At 39.9% G+C, this 22436-nt stretch overlaps 1 protein-coding gene across 3 annotated transcripts in view; it reads left to right on the top strand.

Annotated features, from left to right (window-relative positions):
* The first annotated feature begins 4103 nt into the window (after positions 1-4103).
* Positions 4104-22436, top strand: part of LOC111863904 (regulator of G-protein signaling 7) — a 32626-nt gene continuing 14293 nt past the window's right edge. The window contains exons 1-7 of one of the 3 annotated variants that reach the window (XM_023850716.2): positions 4104-4311; positions 15045-15226; positions 16226-16322; positions 16936-16986; positions 18760-18866; positions 20396-20447; positions 21655-21878. In XM_023850716.2, the coding sequence (XP_023706484.1) occupies positions 15077-15226; positions 16226-16322; positions 16936-16986; positions 18760-18866; positions 20396-20447; positions 21655-21878 (681 nt within the window). In that variant the 5' untranslated portion in view covers positions 4104-4311; positions 15045-15076. Of the gene's footprint in view, positions 4312-5046; positions 5225-5244; positions 5523-15044; positions 15227-16225; positions 16323-16935; positions 16987-18759; positions 18867-20395; positions 20448-21654; positions 21879-22436 lie in introns of those variants that run through there. The other 2 variants (XM_023850719.2, XM_023850717.2) reach the window with 2 other exon arrangements.

Here is a 22436-nt window from a genome sequence, read left to right as displayed (position 1 = left end):
AGTAGTGAAAATCTGATATGGTGCTACGATCTTCAGAGAAATAAAGGAACTGTGTGTAACAGCTGTCACACTCAGAGATAGAACAGACACAGCAGTACACCGAGTCCAAAACTTTTGCAGGACATATTGAGTAGAAACAGAGAACTGAATGATGAAAAAGTTGTGGGACTAACACTAAAGCGGTTAATGTGCCTTGGCATTCAGTTTTTAATATAATTTCTGTGAGAGTTACTGTTCATTACAGAGAATCATTAAAACGCTTTTCATCTTTCTTCCACACAGATATAAGTGAAAACATTTATCTGTTTTGTTTCATTTTAGTAACATAATTAGGTTCTCAAAAAATCTCTCATCTCCTTTGACCTTTAAGAAAGAAAATCAAAGTCCTGTGTTGGACTTCATTCTGCATTTCAGCATCCTATTACAGTTATTTAACTTAATGTCCATGTATTTATCGTCCATCAATATTGCAACACTTGTTTATTCACTACTTAATCTTAATCTTAATCTTAGTTTAACATTTTATACACTTTGACATATGTTTTGGCCCCAGACGGCCATCTTCAGGTGTCTTGATATGTTACAAATATTTTATTAAATTATATTGAAACTGCTACACATTTTTGGCCACTGTTGGGAATGAATTAACTAATTTAAAATGAAAAATAAATAGACCTCAGAAGAGATACAGATGGTTTGGAAGTGCTGTATGAAAATCTTCATTGGAATGGTAACCACCTAGCATCATTTCTGTTTTATGTGGGTTGTTGGGTGTAAAATCTCCCTTTTTGATTTCTTTCAGTACCTAAACAAACCATCTTATTCTGGGTCATACCACAGGCCTCTTTCTTTCAACTTTTTTTTCTGTTATCTGTCTCAATACCTTTGTTCTATCCATACATTTTACACAATCAAAACACTGTACTCCTTCCAGTCAACCTCTGTTATGAAATTTGTATTTTCAAATTTTTCTCCAAAAAATTAATTTCTATCCATTGCTTGGAGCTGGGATAGCACACTTGGTGTAGCAACTGGGCTGGAAGGCCAAGGGACCAGACTTTGAGACCTGGTAGGAACAAAATTTTTCTCCTGTCCACACTGTCCAGACCTGTTCTGGGGTCCAGCCATCCCCCTATCCCATCTGTACCAGGGTCTCTTTCCCTGGGGGTAAAGTGCTTGGGGCATGAAGCTGACCACTCACCTCCAACTAGTGCCAAGGAAAAGAGTATGTGGATCTATATATCCACTTCCCCATACAACTTCATTTATTAGTTAAGTACAGGGACAACTTTTCCTTTTTATCCATTGCTCAGGTTTTAGTTTTGTTTCTCATTCTTCTGTAATTATATGCTGGTATTGGTTGAAAGTATGCTTTAATAGATTGTTATTTTGCTTTTGGGATGGAGATTTCTTTGTTCCTTATATTCCTTTTATAATAAGCTAAAATTGATAACTGTTTTGTAGTCTGCTATTGATCTCTTCATCAGTTTTTTCCTCTGAATTTATGTCACTATCCAAGTAAGTACACATTTGTTTAACCATTGTTTTATTAACTTTTATTATGACTTTTATGTCTAGGTTCTGTAAAATCCATGAAGTAATTTTCTTGTCCATGTTTGTTTTTAGTCTATGTTCCTTTATAATACGGTTCATTGATTTAGTTTCTCTTCAGTTTCACTTTCGTCTTCTCCCCCTATTCAAGCTACTGTTTAAACCTCCCCCATCCATACTTATCCTTACATTTATGGCTCAGTAAGGACATACTTGAAATTGTAAATGTTCATTAATATTACAAAAGATTCTGTTTCTTTTAAATTGTGGAGAAACTAAAATCTTACTGGTTTAGGAATGATCCTATACTGATACTGCTGAAGGTGCTGATGTACTTCACTAACCACTGTTTACAGTTTCTGTACCTGAAGGGAAGAGAGCACTTGGCTGAGTTGGAGGGCTTGCTGAATTAGTTTTTTTCAGGATGGCAACCACTGCAGTCTCTTGTGACTGTGATAATGAACCTTGTAGTCCTGTAAAATGTTTTTAGTTCTGGACTAGCTACAAGACTCTTAGGTTCTCAAGAAGGATTCTGTTCCATTTAGTTGGTACCACTGGCTGGTTATAATTGAAGTCCAAGTTATTTTTCCTCTGATTTTAAAGTAGTATAATTTAAACTGCGCATTGGTTGTTCATATTGCACCCATGTGATCACATTATTACACTTCCAATGTGATTCGTATGGCACTATTCTAAGCAATTCCTATCCATTATGTAATTTTTGCTGATTATGATTCTTGCAGTAATATTACAGTATGTCTAATAAAGACAGTTGTATTTTGTTTTTAAGTGTTAAAAATCCCATTTGTAGTACAATCTGTAGTACATTTCTGTTCTGATGAGTAACAGAAATACTCATATGTGTATGTAGGAAGCATAATCATGGCCCTCCCTTTTCATTTGTGTGGTTGTGTTGTGTAAGAAAATCTGAGATGCTGGACATATGTGTAAACACTGGCAAACACCACTGTATTTGTTGTTTGTGATGAATGTGTAAAGGATATAATGATGTTCTCAGATATACTTATATATACACGTATATTTTTATGTGCAATTTAATTGAATGTGTGTATTTTAATTTGACATTCTGTAACAATTGTAATGTTATTATAAAGTAAACGGTACTTAATATCAGTGTTTTTATGTATTATCCTGTTACATTCCTATCATTTAATTTAACATTCTCAGATTGGGACCTCTGAATTCAATTGAGCATATCTTTAACTTAACAATATAGATGGGAAGGTGGAAATCTGCACATTTCCTGTAGGTGTTGAATGTTCTCCAGTTTCTCCATAACCAAGAATAAGGTGTATAAAACTGGAGATTTACCTAAGTAGAAGAGTTTGCTTATTTCCCAGTATGTTTCTTAAACTTTTTTTGTATCATTGATCTTGATATTTTATTCCAAATAGAAACCTGCTATAGCAAAGCTAATTACAGTCAGGAGTGGACATCGCTTTTCAGAACTAGGTAGACACCTCAGAACAAAAGTAGGTAGATAGTGTGGCAGAACTAAGGAGAATTCCAGCTCAATAGAAAAGCCCAGTAATGAGCAACACATATTAAAATAAATCATTACAGTACACATTCATGAATTTGTTCTTGCACGCTTCGCTCTAGAAAATGATAGTTATGATGTCTTAAGGCATTGGAAATGGCTACTTTAAAATAGTCACCCTCATAGGTAGCATCTTGCCCCTTTTCCAGGACAGAACACAATGAAAATGCCCCACTGCATAGCTTTATATTTACTGTCCTTATCTTTCATTAAATGCAAGCTGTGCAGAATATAAGATCTAAAAGTTTGTGATAACGGTATGTTAATACAATTGCCGTGTTTTTGGTTGCTAACCATTGCTCTGTTCTTTCATTAAAACGTTTCAAAGGCAATTCGGTCTCTGTCTTAAGGCGAAAACTACTCAGTTGCGCCCAATCAATAGAGACAGTCCCTATCTCTGGTGATATTTCCAGCCTCCTACAGGTTTTAACTAAAAGAACAGTATGATGGATGATATCGAAGAATAATAATTGAGCAGACTATGTTTCACATACAAGTTGCAGTTTACTGACATCTACATTTTATATAAAAACCAAAGTTCTTATACAATTAACTGTTTTTGAGAAAGCAATATTCCTTTTTTTAATGTTATGTGTAGTAGAGTTTGTATTGAATTCAAATACTAAATTAAATTAACCTGACGTCTTTCAGAATAAACATCCGATATGAACATTTATCGGAACATGTTAAACGAAGAATTCCACTCTAACAATGTGGATTTGCATGAAATCTGACATTGATGGTATTGAAATTTAGATATGTTCAATTTCGATCTATAATGGACAATTTCGCGCACTTTGCATGAAATCCGAAAGTCAGATTCTGAAAGAAAGGTCTTTTTACGAACTTCGTGTGGGGGGGGGAGTGGAACGTGTGTGCGTGCTTGTAGTAGTCAGCATCTTCAAGTTTCGATTCTCGCGCCATGCTCTCAACTAGGTTCTTGATGTGTACCACTAGATACCTCTAGTGTCGGAGGAGGATTGATCGTTTGGTAATTCAGTGCGGAGGAGGCTGCCTTGGATGGTGGTTGTCGTAGTGTGGTTGTTTCAGTTTATGTATCATGTTTATCTTGTGTCCACGAATGTCAAGTGTTGCGTGAAAAGATGTTACTCGGTACGAAGAAGTGGTGGCGGACCTAAACAAGTACTTCCACGAGCCTTTCGTCTTTGGCTTCCTTGTTTATTGCATTCATGATCAAGGTTTGGCGTTTTCGTCCCTTACGTTGAGGAATGTTTGTGTACTTATGCATGAATGACCAATTAGTGTTCTGTTTTTGAATTACTATGTCTTTTGTTCCCCATAGTTTATTTGTATTAAATTTCGCTTTACTTTGTGTTTTTGAAATTTGGTTTGATGTGTGATCTGTTTGAGAGTGAAGGTAAATAGAGCCTTTTAACTGACGATTGGGTTGGGTTGAGACTGGGAAGTGGATGCACGTTCGTCGGCGGAAAATGGATTATGAATTTCGACCTGCCCGCACATCTTCCCGCTCTGTTCGTTACTGTCTCTTATCATGGTTTTGTTTCTTGGTAGCAAACATGTTAGAAAATAAAGATCTAAGTGTCAATCCTTGACGTGATTGCAAAGTTCAGGGATTTTTCAGTGCAACGTCTTTTGATGAAAGTGTCTATGACCCGCGTCTTGTTCCGTAATGGAAGAGCAATATGTTAAAATAATTTTAAATGCAGATATTTTCCTTGCCCAAAGCCATGGCCATAATTTTCATTGCCAGTGTACGTTACAATGACGCCTCGCGTATTCAGGTGACTGTATGAAACTGTCATAAATATCATAAGATGTAGCTTGTCTTCGTCTCTGACCCTCTTTGGTATTCCAGTATCGATCAATTAGTTCGGGCTATTTCGGCCAGCCTCGTAATAATTCGTCTCCGTTCAGCTGTTTGGTCCGGGCCAGGGTTACCCCTTTCGCATAAGCGGCAAGTTCTTTGGCCTTGTCTTTTTTTCTATTGCGCTCATTTTTGCCGGGGGAGAGATTGTTTTCCCTTTTATAATAACCAGTTACTAACATGGTTTGTTGTTTATAAATGGAAGTGGAGGTTTCGTGTGAATTGACAGGAGATCTAAAACGTGAACATATAGGCGTGGGAACAGGGTCTGTATCATCCGTACTTGGTCTTCTGTGCACACAAAACGAAAACCAACATTTCTCACGGACTAAAACTGAGCTAGTCGTGTTTATTTTGGGAAAAGAGTAATGTGTATTTTCCTCCTGCAGTGTGTATATTTACAGTTGGCACCTGACCAACACTGAATTTCATAAGACTACAAGGAAGAAGACGTCGATTTGCACCCATGGCCGTGGAATACATCGAAATATTATGTCGATTTCTTTACATCACTGGGAGAATATTTATTAGTTCGTAAACTGAACGTTTGAGATTATACGAACGGTATGTTTTGTTTCCCATTATAAACACCCTTCCATATATTAGCTTCGACTGCTCTTCTGTAATAAAAATGGAGCATTTCCTTTTGCTGGGTCATAAATTGCAAACACAAGTAGAATGCCGGCTCGTCGCCCAACGGAGTGGCGTGATTTTGCAGTGGCATTCTTTTAAGTTACATTCTTGTCCAAATCGGATAAGCAATTAAATCTGTTGCCTTGAAAACGTTTCTGGTTTCCGTGCCAAGAGTTGATTTGGATGATGTTGGTCGCTTTTATTTTATGTGTTTGTTATTTGAGCCAGTCCATAGAATGAAGCATCGCGGTGCCCTGCTGCCTATTAACAGCGCACGGGAAGTCGTGGCGGTCGTGACTTTGGTTCGGAAGGAAGTCCACCTTCCGGAACAAGAATGTCGAGACGAGTTTCAATCGATAAGATTATGTCTGAACGGGACCGTCGCCAGTAGACAAAAGGAAGGATAATGATAATTGCTTTTCCGTTAAATAGGCGAGATGTGGTTATTTAGTTTTACGCCTGCCGTGAATTGTCATGTAAATCAGGGCTGTGATTACAGTATTCACTGTTTTACTACAGAGAGATCTTAATAATTTATGGCGTGGGAAGGGCGCGTTCCTTTAGTGAATGCAGATTTTCGAAATACACTGGCTTTCGTTTTCATTTATTTCAGACGCAGTTCTATTGTTGCAAAAGAAGCACACTACAGATGCATCACCGCATAATCATAAACAATTTTCTCGCGCATTTCGCATCTACTTCTTTTGTCACCCCATGCCCATGTCTCACTGCTGTATGTATTTTCGGTAGTTGCATAGTACGTCTGTGCATTATTTTACCAAACCAGTACTGTTTAGTACTTGCTGTTTGCTTGCCTGGCGTACCTTTCGACTCGGAAGATGGAAGCAGTACGTTCTTCCGAAACATCGGTACACTTCTACTACACTACATGGCGCCACATCCCATAGACATATAGTCATAGCCGTAAGAACCAAAAATCCAATTAAATAAATTAGTCTTAAACAGTTTAAAGTGAATGGTTCATAATTGACCTGAGACTAACACATTGTATCAGTTAAAGGGGTTGTGTCTTCCGGTACATAACGCTATGTAGTCCAGTGACAGTAAACCGATGTTTCGGAGAAACATCTACTCCGTCTTCAGAGTCAGGCAGTAAGCGAAATAAAAAACCAACACGGAGCACGCAGCAAGCAGAGAAAGTCGCCGTACGTAGGCCTGGAGGGAACTTGTAAGCCAAGCCAACCCATCCACTCGCATTAGTACATTTTAAGAGTAGCTTTGTATGGGTGTAAAACGCGTTACTCTGAGTGTGTTTGAAAACGAACTGATCAGAAGTCTACTTGGTCTTGGAAAGGATGAAATAAATGGTTAGTTGGGGGTATTACATAACGAGGAACTCCTTGATTTGCACCGGTCATACCGATCAGAATAATGTAGCGGTAACGCTGTAGACATGTATTTAGGAAATCTTGGGTTCGAACCTCAGCCGGATACCCACTGATGTGATTGGTTGTTTACGTGGCTTTCCTCTGTAGCTCCAGGCAAATAACGGGATGGTACCTCTTGTAGGCCACTTCCGCATCCTTTCAAATTCTTTACAACTAATCAGTCATCCTACAATTCGACGCTGTGCGGTCAAGGTACTGACAGCGCAATAACATAAGCCGCTAAAACATACACCTGTCACCTAATAATGTTAGGAGGGTGCAAGGTAGGAAGCTGTTAAGGGCTGACCATGTAGATTTATGCGGGAAACACTTGGCGATTCGAGTCTTGGTGACGAAATCTCTTAGAAGGAGAGATCGCTTGGAGGAGATAAAGTCGGAGGATAACATAAAGATGGGAATTAGATTTAACTGGCTCAGGGTCGTGTCAAATGTCCAGCTTTGATGAACCTTCGAGATCTGTCTGAGGTTTTAGTTATTTTTGTGTCGGGTTTGAGGTTTGCATAGCGGTGACTATCAAGAGTACTCTTTTCTTGAATGTGACGCCGTGTAGTCCAATAGAAGTTCGGTGACGTTTCGGAGCGAATTACTCTGCCTCCCACCTGCTTCGCCTACTATTCGACCAGAAGATGAAGGGAATGCATTAGATCAAATGTCTGCCCGTACTTGCAGTATTAATTGAGGACGTTTATGGGTTTTCTCGCCCCTTCCAACGAATACCCAGTACCTAAGACTGTTTATGCTCATCCGACAAAACAAGAGGACTAAGTAAGGTACTCACATTAGCCTTAGTTGGGTACTTTTATGACGTATGTGATTGCTCCATACATCATAGTACGGATACCTGCATCAGAATGTTAAATAAAATTGCGTGTGACCATGGACAGTTTATGGTTTGAAGTAAAAGTCGTTCCTTGGCTTAATTAATTAGGTACCACGCCGTGAAGAAGTATGAAGGAGTGGATGTGTAGCTCCACCATTCTTGACCTTGGCATTAGACGGAGGTGAGTGACCAGCTTCACTCCCCTGCCATTTTACCCTTGAACATTATGGAGAAGAGGGAAGTCTCTTGCTCCTGCTGGGTATCAAACTCTGACTCCTTGGTTGTCCAGACGTCAGCCAAGTTACTTTTTTTTTAATTCGCATAGTGTGGGGGGGGGGTGGAGTCCAGCACGGTCCACTCGGCACGGCGGCAAGTGATTGGCCTATTGTACCTGCTCCGGGTGATTATGATGATGGAGAATTTGGTGGACTGAAGATTGGCAGGGGAAACCAAAGTACTCGGAGAAACCCTGCCCCAGCTCCACTTTGTCCACCACAAATCCCACTTGACCAGATCCGGGCTCGAACCCGGTGAGAAGCCGGCGACTAACCGCTTGAGCTATGGCACGGCCCAGCCAAGTTATTTAGTGACTGAGCTGTCCCGGCAGCTCCATGCATAACTTTATCTGTTGTTTATTATGGACATTGTCAGGATCATACCCATTTCAAATGAAAGCTATTTTTTATCATCTTTATCTGCTGTGGCAGTATCTCCTTCCTCCCATTTTTTGTTCTCTTAATCTCCCCCTCCTCCATCATCTTACTTTTTCTTCTTCTACTGCCACTGCTACTACTTTTCCTACATCATCAATTTCTTTCTCTCTGGTACAGCGACATGACGCTCACAGTTGTACATTTAGGGTCTGAAAGAATTGTAGCATTGAATAGTAGGATGATTAGTAAACGATGAATTGGAAGGGATGTGAAGGGAAGTGGTCATGGCCTAGTTTGAGTTACTGTACCGGCATTTGCCTAGAAGGACTTGGGAAGACCACAAGAAGCTTGTTCAGGGGAGTTGGTGTCCTGGGTAAGATTCATACCAGTCACTTCCTGAATACAAGTCAGATGCATTACACTTGAGCCAACTTCCTAACTCTTGAGAATGTCGTCAGAGATCTCCCGTATACAAAGCAGGAATGCTAGCAACTTAAAAGATACAACCCTCACTCTGTGACCAGCCAAATTCCAGGCCAGAGATGAACCCTCCCACTTGAAAACTGAGGATGTGATAATATTGTGGCATGTAGACCCATTACTAGGCAACCATTGTAAAAAAAAAGCAACTATACAAAGGCCATTTCTAAGTAATGGTTCCTCAAACAAGCATGTATCCATGGCAACGAGAGAACACAGCAATAATAGAAGACACGTTTTTGACGCGGTTTGTGCCAAGATGTTATAACCAGGAACAGTTGGCATTTACAGTCTGTCGGAGGACTCGTGGGGCGCAGTCACCGTGAGCTGTTACTGCTAGAAGTTGGTAGCTGAGGCTGGGGACAGTTCGGAAACCCAGCGGAAGGGGAACGTCTGCCGTTGGAAGCTGCTACCAAGCAATGGCAGTGAAGACATGACTGTGGGCACTGGTGTGTGTGCGCGCGTGCGTGCGTGCTTGCATATGCGTGTGTAATAATGAACTGTAAAGTGTGGTCACGCACTGTATCAAAGTAGGCAATAAATCAAGTCATCAATCCAAAACCCGTCTGAAGTCACACTCATACATGTGACAATATACACTGCGTTCAATGAAGGAGGAAAATTTTTACAGCGCTGACCGGGCCCAACATTCCTCACAGATGGCTGCTGTAACTGCCGATAGCAGAATGAGTCATTAGCGCTGATAAACGCACACCGTCGGGTGGTGTGATCTTGTCACTGTAGTTAAGTCGCATTAATAGTCAGTCTGTGTTAGAGATGTCGATAGGCCGTCGACGTTTATACTGAAATGAAGTTCACTACTGAATAGCTTGTGTTTATTGTCGAGACATTCACAAGAAAAAAATTACAGAATTACAAAGTTGTGTCTATGCAAGCTTGTGAGAAAGTGGCGGGGCACAGGTTCAGTGTGTGACGTAAAGAAGCAATCGAAGAGGATTGTGCTGACTGAAGCAAAATTTCGGCACGACTCTAGACCAGTCCTCGAAAATCGTTAAGACACATAGCACAGGGAACCGGTGTTTTGCTAGGATCTGCTTTCACAGCCACAAAATTAATCAGATTTCGCCCGTATAAAATAATAGTTGTGCATGAGCTGAAACAACCAGATTATACAGCAAGAATTCGTTTTTGTAACTGGCTGTTACACAATGTGCACGATGGAGTCGTGGATCCACAGCTTCTGTTCATGACTGATGAGGTGTGGTTTCACGTTAATGATCATGTCAATGCACAACATGTAAGAATATGGAGCGATGAAAATCCTCACGCTATACAGCAAGTGTCATTACATAGTGAAAAGGTGGGGGTGTCGTGTGATGTAAATCCGCGGCGAATCACTGGCCCCTTATTTTTCCTCGAAACCTTGAACTCTGACCGCTACGTTAATGATATATTGAATCCGTCCTTCAAACAGCTGACTGCTGAAGAAAGACAATATGGGCATTTTCAGGAAGACAACGCCACAGCACATACGGCAAATTCATTCATGGTCGCAATATAGGAAGTGTTTGAAAAGAGAATAATCAGTAGGGGACTGTGGCCTCCCAGATCTCAGTTTTTGCGATATTTATCTTTGGGGAAACCTAAAGGAAAAAGTCTACAAGAATAATCCTCGCAGCACTGAAGCTCTGCATAGTGAAATAACACGCTTAATTAGTTCAATTGCCGTGGACGAACTTAAGAAAATGTCGTATAATTTATTTATGCGATGCGAGGCATGTTTGCAAGCAGAAGGGAGTCACTTCCAACACCTGTTATAAAGCATGGTGAGTGTGTGTTATCTTTTTACAGTATTCCTATAAATGTGTGCATGTATAGAAACTGATGTGAGGGACTCTGCGACACGACTGCTCTCTCGCTAGCGGGGAAGGGCACAGTAGTCGCGGAGAAACGATCCATCCGCTCTACGCTAGCGAGATTGCGCGCGTTTATCAGCGCTGATGACTTATTCCGCTATCAGCAATTACAGCAGCAATCTGTGAGGAATGTTGTTCCCGGTTAGCACTGTGGCCAGATTTCCTCGACGATTGAACACCCTTTACTACCTGGTTAGGGCTATTGCACACGTTAGGGAGCAGCGATATGTTAGTATGGAACAGTGGCAGAATGACGCTTAGCGGTGGCAGTGTGAAGAAACTCAAAGAACATTCTGTCCTAAGGCGACTTTTTTCCACCATGAATCCTGGGATTGAACCCCCATTTTACAATGAGCCACAACATGGCTTGGGGCAATGGTGCCGAAAGCAGACACTTAATGTGTTCCAGAGTGGTCTGCCACCTACAAGATGTGGACACAAATACAAGCTAAGGAAACAACAGAAAGCATTGTCTTCTCATGATTTCCGCATGACATCACAGAAATACAGTGCACTACTGTGTATGGAAACATTTCTGAGATGTCTCGTTACATAGGAAGTACAGAATATAGAATCTAACCGGTTTCATTTTGTGTTTGCTACAGCATTCGCCTATGGTTCTGTATGAGTGTGAAACTTGGTCTCTGACATTAAGGGAGATTGAATGTGTTTGAGAACAGGGTGCCAAGGAGAATATTTGGACCGAAGAGAGATGAAGTGATAGGAGGTTGGAGAAAACTGCATAATGAGGAGCTTCATAACTTGTAATCTTCACCAAGTATAATTAGAATGATCAAGTCAAGGAGGATGAGATGGGAAGGGCATATAGCATGAATAGTGGAGAAGCAGAATGCATATAGAATATTTGTGAGAAAGCCCGAAGGAGATAGACCACTAGGAAGGCTAAGATATAGGTTGGTGAACAATATTGAAACGCATCTTAGTGAAATAAGATGGGGTGGTATGAACTGGATCAATCTGGCTCAAGATAGGGATCAGTGGAGGGCTCTCGTGAACACAGTAATGAACCTTCAGGTTCCGTAATATGCTTGACAGTTCCTGAGTAGCTGCATAATTGGCGGCTTCTCAAGGAAGGCTCAGCTCCAGGAAGTTAATTGCAGCAAAAATGGACAATATTTTCGAAAAATTATTAATTTCTATGTATAAAAGTGTGATGTGTCTTAGAAATAACTATGAATATAAGCAGAAAACTTTAAATTCCATTGCAATGAGAAATTTGGAGTTCTTAGAACAGTGACATTGAAAATTGTTGCCCTCTAAGATCTGACACTCTGTAGTCTGGGTACTAGGTACCAGTGTTTCAGAATAAGCTAGAAACTGACTCTTCTGTGCTGGAGGTAACATTCCACTCCAGAATGTTCCTAACTATTTACTAGACTACAGGGTATCACATCATAGAAGACAGTATGTTTCACACTTCTGCCCAGAAGATAGGGGCAGAAAGTTCCTCTGAAACTTGATAACTGTGTATCAAACTACATGGGATCGCATCCCAGAAGATGTTGAACTCGGTAAAAAATGCATGTCATATGTCTGTAATTTTCTTTTATTTGCATATTTTGTAGTATGCATTCTTGATTCAAACACTTGGTAAGTTGGAATTCAGTAACATTTTTAATTACTGAATGTCACTTTCAGTGGGTAGAATTCCCACTTTATATTCATATGGTCTCAGGTTCAGATCTCTGCTTGGAGACAGTTTGTTCATCCTACTGATATCACACGGAGTATCTCTTAAATATTTCTCTTGTTTTTTGTTTGTTATACATCATATTGAAATATATTTCAATTTTTAATCTTAAACGACATTTAGCATAGACTGGTCTTTGTAACTGAATAGCAGGAACTGTATTTGAAATATTGTTTAGGTAAGCTTCATGTTTCAGAGAAATCAGAGGTAAAAATGTCATGTTATATTCTTGTTATCCTTTTCTCTGTGTTTATATCATAATAAAGCAGTTTAGGCTTAAAATATCATCTTGGTTCCAATAAAGTTAATCTAGCTTGCTTCACAGAAACAACCAAAGGTATAGTGGTTATATTTGTCTTCTCTGTAACAAAGCAATAATGCTGTAAACTTGTGTTTGAGGTATATATACCCGATATCAACCTTGGCCACATTACCATTTTTCTGACTGAGGTTTTTATAATTTTCTTTAGTTACTCACATACACGGTGGCTACCAGGTCAGTATCTTCATACATGGTGTGTCCAGGATCCGTTAGAACTTTTTTTTATATATACCCTGCAATGCCATCTGCTGTCGAGTTGTGGCATTAAGATTCTTGAAGTTTCAGCTGTGGCTGTCTATAATTTCAAAGCGCAAGCATCGCTGCATCATGTGTTCTGACCTTGAATGTAACAATACTGTTCTGATGCTTGTCGGAAAAAGGAGGTTGAACAGAGAGTGAACATAAAATTTTGTAAGTTAGGCAAAACAGCCGGAGAAGTGTATGAAATAATGAAAAATGTGTACGGTAGTGATTGTTTCAGTCGCTTGAACATTTTTCGATGGTACGCTGTATTTCGTGACGGCAGGGAGGACATTGAAGACACTCCATGTGCATCAAAGCCGAGAACAAGTCGCACTGAAGAAAATGTGAAAAAAGTGACCGAAATCCATGCATCATACAGATGTGTTTCTGCAAGACTCTTCGAGGAGCTTTTAGGAATACCAAAAAAGTACTGTGCATCAAATTTTGACCAAGGATTTGGGCAAATGGAAGGTCTGTGCGCGGTTTGTACCGCACGCGCTGTCAGGCGATGAAAAACATGCCAGAGTGGAACACTGCAAAGACATGTTACAGTCGGCCCAAAGTGATACAAAATTTACAAAATCGATTGTTACTGGTGACAAGACATGGTGTTTTCAATATGAGCCTCTCACAAAGCGGCAGAGTGCAGCATAGTTGAGCTCAAAGAAGCTGAAACCAAAGAAAGTGCGCATGCAAGAGAGTCGAGTAAAGGCACTGCTAACCGTTTTATTCGATTCCAAAGGAATCATTCACAAGGAATTTCTGCCAGAAGGTCAAACAATGAATTCTGATTATTATCTTGGAGTCCTCAATCGTTTGTGGGTGAGAATTCTTCAAATTCGACATCAATATCAAGAGCAAGGTTCTTGGTCGCTCCTCCACGACAATGCCCCACCCCACAAATTGAATATTGTACGCGATTTTTTGGCCAGAAAAGGGATCACAGTCCTTGATCATCCTCTGTATTCATCAGATTTGGTTCCAGCAATTTGTGGTTGTTCCCAAAAGTTAAGTTGGCGATGAAAGGAGACCGTTACGACACCATCCAGGACATCCAAAAGGAATGTATTGCAGTTTTAAATGCGATTCCACAAAAGGAGTGCAGTGACTGTTTTCAGAAACTTTTCAATCGATTCCAGCTATGTATTGGTTCAGAAGGAGACTATTTTGAATAAAAAGAGTGAAATTTTGAAAATAATTCACGTCTTGTATTTTTAATGAACACAGGCCTAACAGAACCTGGACACACTGTGTATGTACCTCCACTAGAAGTAGTACCTGTTATTTGCCCAGAATGTGGTTGCTTTCTCCATCGGTACAGCAATCTGTAGTAGCTAACTCTTTGAAGAAGCAATAAAATTCAAATTAAGAAATAAAATCTACTGTTGCAATTAAAAAAAGGTTTAGAGTAAGGATTTGAATCTCATCCAGAGACTACCAAAATACTTGCACATTACTTTAACAGCCATGGCTACTGTATATATTGGCAAGGGAATGGAGTAAATTTCGTAATACCTCTGGTTGTTCTGTATTAAGTCCATGGTATGAAACAAGAACCAGATAAAACAGAACAGAATTCTTATGTACAGAGCATCCCAAAATAATGTTACCATACTTTCTCTTTATGGGGTCATCCTTTCCTTATAGCACATTGATAGCAGAAAACTACAATAGCATGTAGAAATGATAATACAGAAATTCCATTCAATTTTTCATATTAGAGAAGTTCAAAATTTTCATCATTTTCAGCCAAACTTGATCTGCAATGCCAAAGACAGTGGGAATTCAATATCTTAAAAAATTTTCTGGGACATTCTCTATATTAAATCAGATCATGATTACTTTCACATCCAGTTTGGTACTATATATCCTTTGCAGTTTAGACAGTGGCATTAAGCAACCTAAGGAGAAGTCACTCATTGTCAGCACTGTTTGCAGGAGGGCGATGCGGCTCGTGGGCCCCGAGTGATATGGTCACCATGAGCTCCGAGAAGGCGGCCGCCCGGCGCAAGGCAGACTCCAATAATGGTGGCCAAGCAGGGCCAGCAGCAGGGTCCGGGGCTTCAGCGGCGGCAGCCTCTAACAATGAGGATTCACCAAACCAACTCGTGTACAAAAAAGTATGTGGCTGGGATGAAGTGAAACACTGTTTTAATTTACAGTGTGTACACCTTATATTGAGCTTGTAAAAGTAAGGGTTTGGTACTATATAGGCATCACTCTGGAGCTAGGTGGAAGGGTGTGGTTAGCATCATGCCTCGGCCACTATACACCCATGTACCTAGTGAATAGTAGCCTGGGTGAGCCTCACGGCCTAGTTGCAGTGCTGTGGAAAAGAGGAAATCTCTGCCTTCACTGAGAATTGAATTCTGATTCTCTGGTCATCTGGCCCATGGCCTCATAAGCATATACTGACTGAGCTCCCCAGATATATAATGAACATAGGTAAATATGAAGGTAACACCCCTTTGCTCAATTAAGACCCACCCCATGAGGATGGGTGGGGGAGTGAAGTATAACTCAATGCATTTTTAATGTTGACACTGATTGGAGGTTATTGGTTAGCTTCATACCCCAGATGCTTTACCCACACAGAAATAACCCCCAGTACTCTGTGATGAAGGGAATGACCTCCTGCTGGGAGTTGAACCAGGATTTGTTCGTCACCCAGCCTGTAGCCTTGTAATTGTACTGACTGATTTAACTATCCATATACTTTTACTAAATGCATTACATTCCTGATTGTGTGAAATATGAGCTTCCCACAGTGGTGAGTATTTAGGTTACATTCCTCTAGGATGTGATGCTTTGTAATTTGGTAGACTGATGCCAGCATTTTGGGAGAACTCTGCCTCAATATCCATTGTTGAATTTCATGGAGTGTAGGAGGTCTCACTCTCATGCTCCAAAGATGAAGGTGGCAGGTTTCTCTAGAACCTTGGTAGCTATGTACCAAATTACATGGCATCACATCCCAGAGGACTGCAGTCTTTATAATCATTGCCATATGAACCTCAGATCTTTCACTATGCTGTTTTATAGTTATTATTAATTTTAAGACATTAAGTTCTACATTTTGCATATGTTGCACTGCCATTGTGTGGTTTATGTTTCTGCAGATGGAACAGATTGTTGAGAAAATGCAGGATGAAGTAAGTGGTGTACCTGTCAAGACCGTCAAAAGTTTCATGTCAAAAATTCCTTCAGTTTTTACAGGTGGGTAGCAGGCATACTTGAATTATTTTCCTATTTAAGACTGTACTTTAAGAATTATGTTTTCATCTCTCTGAACTGTGGATTTCAATGTGTTGCGATTCATATGGACCAAAAAATATGATTAGTGTCTTGGTCCTTTCAAAAAGATGTGATTATAATGCTGCAATACAGTCTAGACTCGCTGGTCAATGTTATAGCATGTTGAAAATATGTATGTGATATTTTTGAAATTAGTCCAGCTGCTCAACCAATTTTGAGAATGAGAATATGTAGCAGGACCTCTAACACAGCCCTATGTGTGCATGTGTATAATGAGCCCTTGACTGCTCATTACAACATTTGAAGTTGGAATGGTCTGGTGGCAGTGGTTTATCCTTTTGTTTCTGCTCAGGCTGGCTATGTCATATACAGGCAAGCCCAGAGATGTTTAAATCGTGGAGAGTGTGTATGAATCATATCTCTTTCAATGTCAATTGTGGCTACTAATTTTTGGAATTAGCATTTGGATATGTAGAAAATTTGTTGAGGTTTAATTGTTATAACTGTTGCAAATGTTTAATGTTGTGTTTTGGAGCTGTGTTGTATTATTCTGGTGTATTGTGTTCGTGTGCAGGTTCTGACCTTATTATGTGGATGATGAAGAATTTAGATGTTGAAGATCAAGGTAAGTTTGTGGTGCAATATCAGGCACAGTGGCTGAGGTGAGAAGTATATACAAAATTCTAGTCTTAAAGCTTCAAGGGAAGTGACCTCTTGATAAACCTTAGTATAGATGGGAGAGGTAATATTAAGATGCTTCTTAAAGAATTCTGATGTGAGGATTAGTATAATTAGGTTTATGGACTATGGCAATATTTTATTATTCATAACATAACACAGTGCATTGGAAACTACATCTGCTTTCCATACTCAGGTTAAAAGGTAAGGAGGTATATTTACATCCACTGTACAGAGATAACCTCAATGTCTAGCTCTCAAATGATGAGATTAGCACTTTCTGTTAGATACAACCAAGTTGATGCCTCCCTGCCTTTTCACCTGAGGATAGAAACAGATCCAGGGTACTAAACATTGTGTTCTTGTTTTGTAGTTGATTTAATGTCAGTAACTCAAACTATACAGGTATACTATACTGAATGATTTGATGTTAATGAATTGGAAAGAATGTGGAAAGAAGTGATCACAACTTAGTTTAAGATATTATCCTGGCATTTGTCTGAAGGGACAGAAAATCTCAGTAAGTTTAGTTGGTCACTGTACCAGGATTTAAAGTATCACTTACCAAATACAAATCAGAGATGGTTCCTACCTGAACCATCTGGTTGTAGTCATGTTCAGAATACTAGACAGTGTACAAAGTCCAGAAACCCAGTAGTCACAGGTGCAATATGCTATTGTCAAGACCATTTAGATTTGAGGCTGTTCACCAGATATGTTTGTTTGTTTTTTTTTTGGGGGGGGGGATTATTGAAAAAATAAAAAAGGCCTAGGCAATGCACGTCCGGCCTTCTGTAGCACATTCTTATATACATCTTATTCTATTACAGCGGTCTCCTCACAATTCTTAATATAGATTTTAACTTAAATCTGAAAGTATCCTATTAATAAACTGTACAGTTACTTCTTTTACTTTACTTACATATCTATTTTATAGACATAAATATAGGAATGTTGTTTATGAAGTAACAGATGCCTTGCAGAAATCTTTTTGTTTCTAGCTTTAAGAGCTCTGTAACTGAGTTTGGGTATTCTTGTCTCAGTATATGAACCAGTGATGCACTCTTGTGAACACAGTAATGCTCCTTAGGGTTTTGTATAAAGCGGCCTCCGTAGTCTAGGGGTAATGTTCCCACCTCATGACTCAAGGTATGCGGGTTCAAACCCGGCAGAGGTCGTGGAATTTTTAAGGGCGGAAAAATTCAGGGAACAAGTCCTCCGGGAGAGATTTTAAGCCGTGGGTCCCGTGTCATAGATTTACGGCACGTAAAAGATCCTCATGTCTCTAGGAGCCCTCTGAGCAAAATTAGGCAACAATTTCCTGCCCAAGTAATTTCCAATGCCTCTGGTAGATGGAGGAAATATCAGGTACCAACTGCCGACCTCGTTGGCTGAACGGGGCTGATAGCACGCACCAGTACCGGTAGGGTATGGCGACAGTAGAAATTAAAGGGGGACGCACAATGGACCAATAACTGGTCTAAGTGCATGGGGAAACCCACCCCCTCTAATAATAATAATAATAATAATAATAAATAATAGGGTTTTGTATAGGGCTGGTAACTTTTTGACTAGCAAGCAACTATTAGCTTCTGAAGGACCGTGATGCATGTAGTTTCTTATCTGTATCCAGGGATTCTTATGGTTGTTTAGGTCCTACAGCTGTCTGTAGCAGTGAACCTGAAAGTCATGTTTTGTTTTTTTTTCTTTTCTTTGATAGGAGAAGCTTTGCACCTGGCCCATCTGATGGCAGCACACGGTTACTTCTTTCCCATTGATGACCACATGCTAACTGTGAAGAATGATAACACATTCTACCGGTTTCAGGTCAGTTGGCATCCCTGCCTGTCATAGGATTTGAGGTTTTCATGGTGGTGAAAATTTAGATTATGGCCTTCTGGGTTATGACATCGTGTAGTCTGGTGGGTGGTTACCAGTGTTGCAGAGGAACCCCCTGCCTTCATCATTTACCATGAAGATGAACGTAATATGTTCCTATTGTAGCCTTTAGTGTTCTTCTGCAAACCCTTTCTTATTGTCACATGCCTGACATTCAAATATGCAAGAAGAATAGGAAAAACAATATGTGTCTATGAAGAATATTGTCTTCTGGGTTGTGATGCCATGCAGTTTAGTAGAAAGGTACCAGTGTATTGTATGAACCTGCTGCCTCCATCTTCAGGGTAGAAGAGTAAGCCATGTGTGAAAACAAGGGTGCAGATCTATGGAAAAGAGGAAAGCAGGTGGGACTGCAAGCAGACCAGTGGGTGATGGTGGCTTATAAAAAGGTGGATCCAAAAATTGAGGGGAAAAGAGGCAAGAAAAGGTTTTGAGGAAGAAAGAGGTGAGAAAATTTCCTTCCAATGAGGAGGTTACAACAGCATATAGTCTGGTGGGTGGTTACCAGTGTTTCAGAGGAACCGTCTGCCTACATGATTTAGCGTGAAAGTGGGGGTAGTATGTCCCTCTGAAACATTGGTAAACAATAATAAAATTACATGGTATCATAGCCTGGAAGACCATGATATTGTGGCATATTTGCTCAAAGCAAGAACTGTGGAGCCAGAGAAGCAGTACTTGCTAGTGAATGGCTCTAAAACAACATTCATTTCTAGGTAACAGCTTGCACTGTTGGAAACGGTGTTTTCTACTTGGTCCATGCACAGGGGTTATAATGAAGACAGTTGGGGTTACCAAGCCAGTTCTGTATGGGAGTCTGTGAGGAAAAGAGACAGTTGGAAGGGAACCGCCCTTCAGAATGGACTTGAGGGCGTGAAGCTGAAGAATCTCCAATGTTAGGAGCCGTTGCCAGAGAATGACTGGTGAAGACACAGCAGGCTAGAAAATACTTAAGGGGTGTTGAGATGATTTGTGATTTGTGGAGATCAGCAGTAGTGCTATAATTGCATACAGTTTTGCGTTGTGTGCATTAGTGGTCACTAAATCTAATATCCCACCCAAAATCCCATCTGTAGTGCCACTCAGACACGTGACAATATAAACAATCTTGTTTCATGTTCTTTAGCATCTTCAGATTCTCCATAATAATATTCTCTTTTTACTATTGAATTAAACATAAAAAAGTCTGCTTCATGGAAAGCATATACTTGAACACCTGTGCCATCCAATCTGCATCTCTCTGGGCTCCTGAACTTCAAAGTATTGTTATCTCGATTCCCACTGTTGCAGAAGTTTGGTCACTCCTGTTGCATGCAGTTCAAGGAATGTATATATAGTTACCAATACAACATTTTAATTGTCAGGTTCTTGGTCCCTTGCAGGACATATATCTGCTTTACATTATAACAAAGTATTGTTTTCTTGTTTGAAACTAATGCTCATGTTTCATTCAACAGACACCATATTTCTGGCCGTCCAATTGCTGGGAACCTGAAAACACAGATTACGGTAAGTGGATCAGTTTACTGAATTTTCTGAATGTCCCTCCAGATGGTGTAAGTCAATGGTTTGTTTCTTACTTCTGTCAGATCACATATGTGTTTGTTTTGTGGGGTCATAATTCATTTTGTACTTGCAAAGTTACCATATTTACCATCAGGGATAGCTCAGTTGGTACAGAGACTAGACTACAGGCTGGATTACTGAGGTGTCAGTGTTCTGTTCCCAGGAGGGGCAAGAGATTTCTCTTCCCCATAGTATCCACACTGGCTCTGGCCACCCACACAGCCCCTCATCCAATAGGTGAAGTGCCAGGCTGAGTCAGCCCCAAGGCCATAGCACAGCTGGAAAGATTAAGCCAACTGAAAAATCCAGTGACCTCATCGTGAATCAAACCCATGACCTTCCAGCCTGTAGTGTGGTGCCTCAACCCACTGTGCTACTGTGTGCTCCCTACTTCCCTGTAGAGGTTACATAAATTGGATTTGATTTTATTCATAGGACTTTGATTAACATGAAGTTCTTGTTCTTTCATTTTTCATTTGAAAAAAAAAAAGGAGGGTCATCTTATATTTACAGATGAAGAAAAACATAACAGAGATAGTATGAATGTGATTCAGCAACTTCTGATAATATGGAAATCTGGCAACTGTGATAGGTCTTGAAGCTCATGCAAACAGAGTACTGAAGAGATATGAAAGTATATCAGGAGCAGGAATTGTTAATTTTTTGTACCAATATCAGCACAGTTGCATTCAATTCATCCAATTCTGTATTTTTGAAGATATATGAGTAGCTCTGCTTTTATGGTATGTTTTGTAATGACAGGATTTCATTAGATACGAATATTAATTTTTCTATTTGTTTATGAAATATTTAACGATTCTGTCAGTAGCTCAGACAATATAGCACTGAATTGTAGGATGATTAGTGAATAATTAATTGAGAGGAAGCAGTCATTGCCTGATATAAGGTAATATCCTGGCATTTTCCTTAGGGAACTGAGAAAAACTATACAAAACTTCAGACAGGATAGTTCCTATCCTAGCCAAGATTCAAACTGGACACCTCCAAAATACAACTTAGAAGTGTTCCTGCCTGAGACACTCACATGAATGTTCATGTTTTTGTAATTGGCTGAGAAGTGAATTGCTCCAGGAAAGATGTACACCCTTTTGTAAGCCCCACAGATATGTCTGTATTGGTATGTTGGCAGCTGTGTATCTCTGCAAGCGAACCATGCAAAATAAGACACGGTTGGAACTGGCAGACTATGAAGCAGAGAACCTTGCTCGTCTCCAGAAGATGTTCTCCCGCAAATGGGAGTTCATCTTCATGCAGGCAGAGGCACAAAGCAAGGTGGACAAGAAGCGAGATAAACTCGAGCGCAAGGTGTTAGACAGCCAGGAGCGTGCTTTCTGGGATGTCCATCGCCCAATGGTCAGTTTTACATGTTGTCCCAAGTTCCATGTCATTTATTATACTCAAAAGAAGAGAAAGCAAGGCAAGTTGTGGATAGAAGTGATAATGTTTTAACATTTTACTATACATTTAGGATCATCTTGAGGTTCGGTGTACCAGCAGTAATGGAAGTTCTCCAGAAAGCATGCTGATGCTTTCAATTTATGTTATATATATGGATGAACCTTAGTAATTGCCTCACCTTCTCTTTCTTGGAGGATAGTGGTTGTATTATATCCTCATGCTTTGAATGTACAGGGTGGTGCATGAAAGAATCTAATATTTAGTCTATTAATAAAATCGTTATTTCAACTACAATACTAAAAACTAACGTACAAAAAGAAAGACGATTGCATGGAGATTTATCCTTTGTGAATCAAGTGTTCAGTATGACCACCAATACGTCTGGCAACTTCTTCAACACGAATTATAATGTTGAGTACATGATGGCACATATCCTCAGTTATCTCGTTGCAGGCCTGAATGATTAGTGCTCTTAATTCCATTATTGTTGTGGCTCTTTTCAGAAAAATCTTT

Source organism: Cryptotermes secundus, unplaced genomic scaffold (assembly GCF_002891405.2).
Source record: "Cryptotermes secundus unplaced genomic scaffold, Csec_1.0 scaffold171, whole genome shotgun sequence".
In the NCBI taxonomy this organism is placed as follows: Eukaryota; Metazoa; Arthropoda; class Insecta; order Blattodea; family Kalotermitidae; genus Cryptotermes; species Cryptotermes secundus.
Note: the sequence above shows the minus strand (reverse complement) of the source record. Positions and strands in the feature narration are given on the sequence as shown.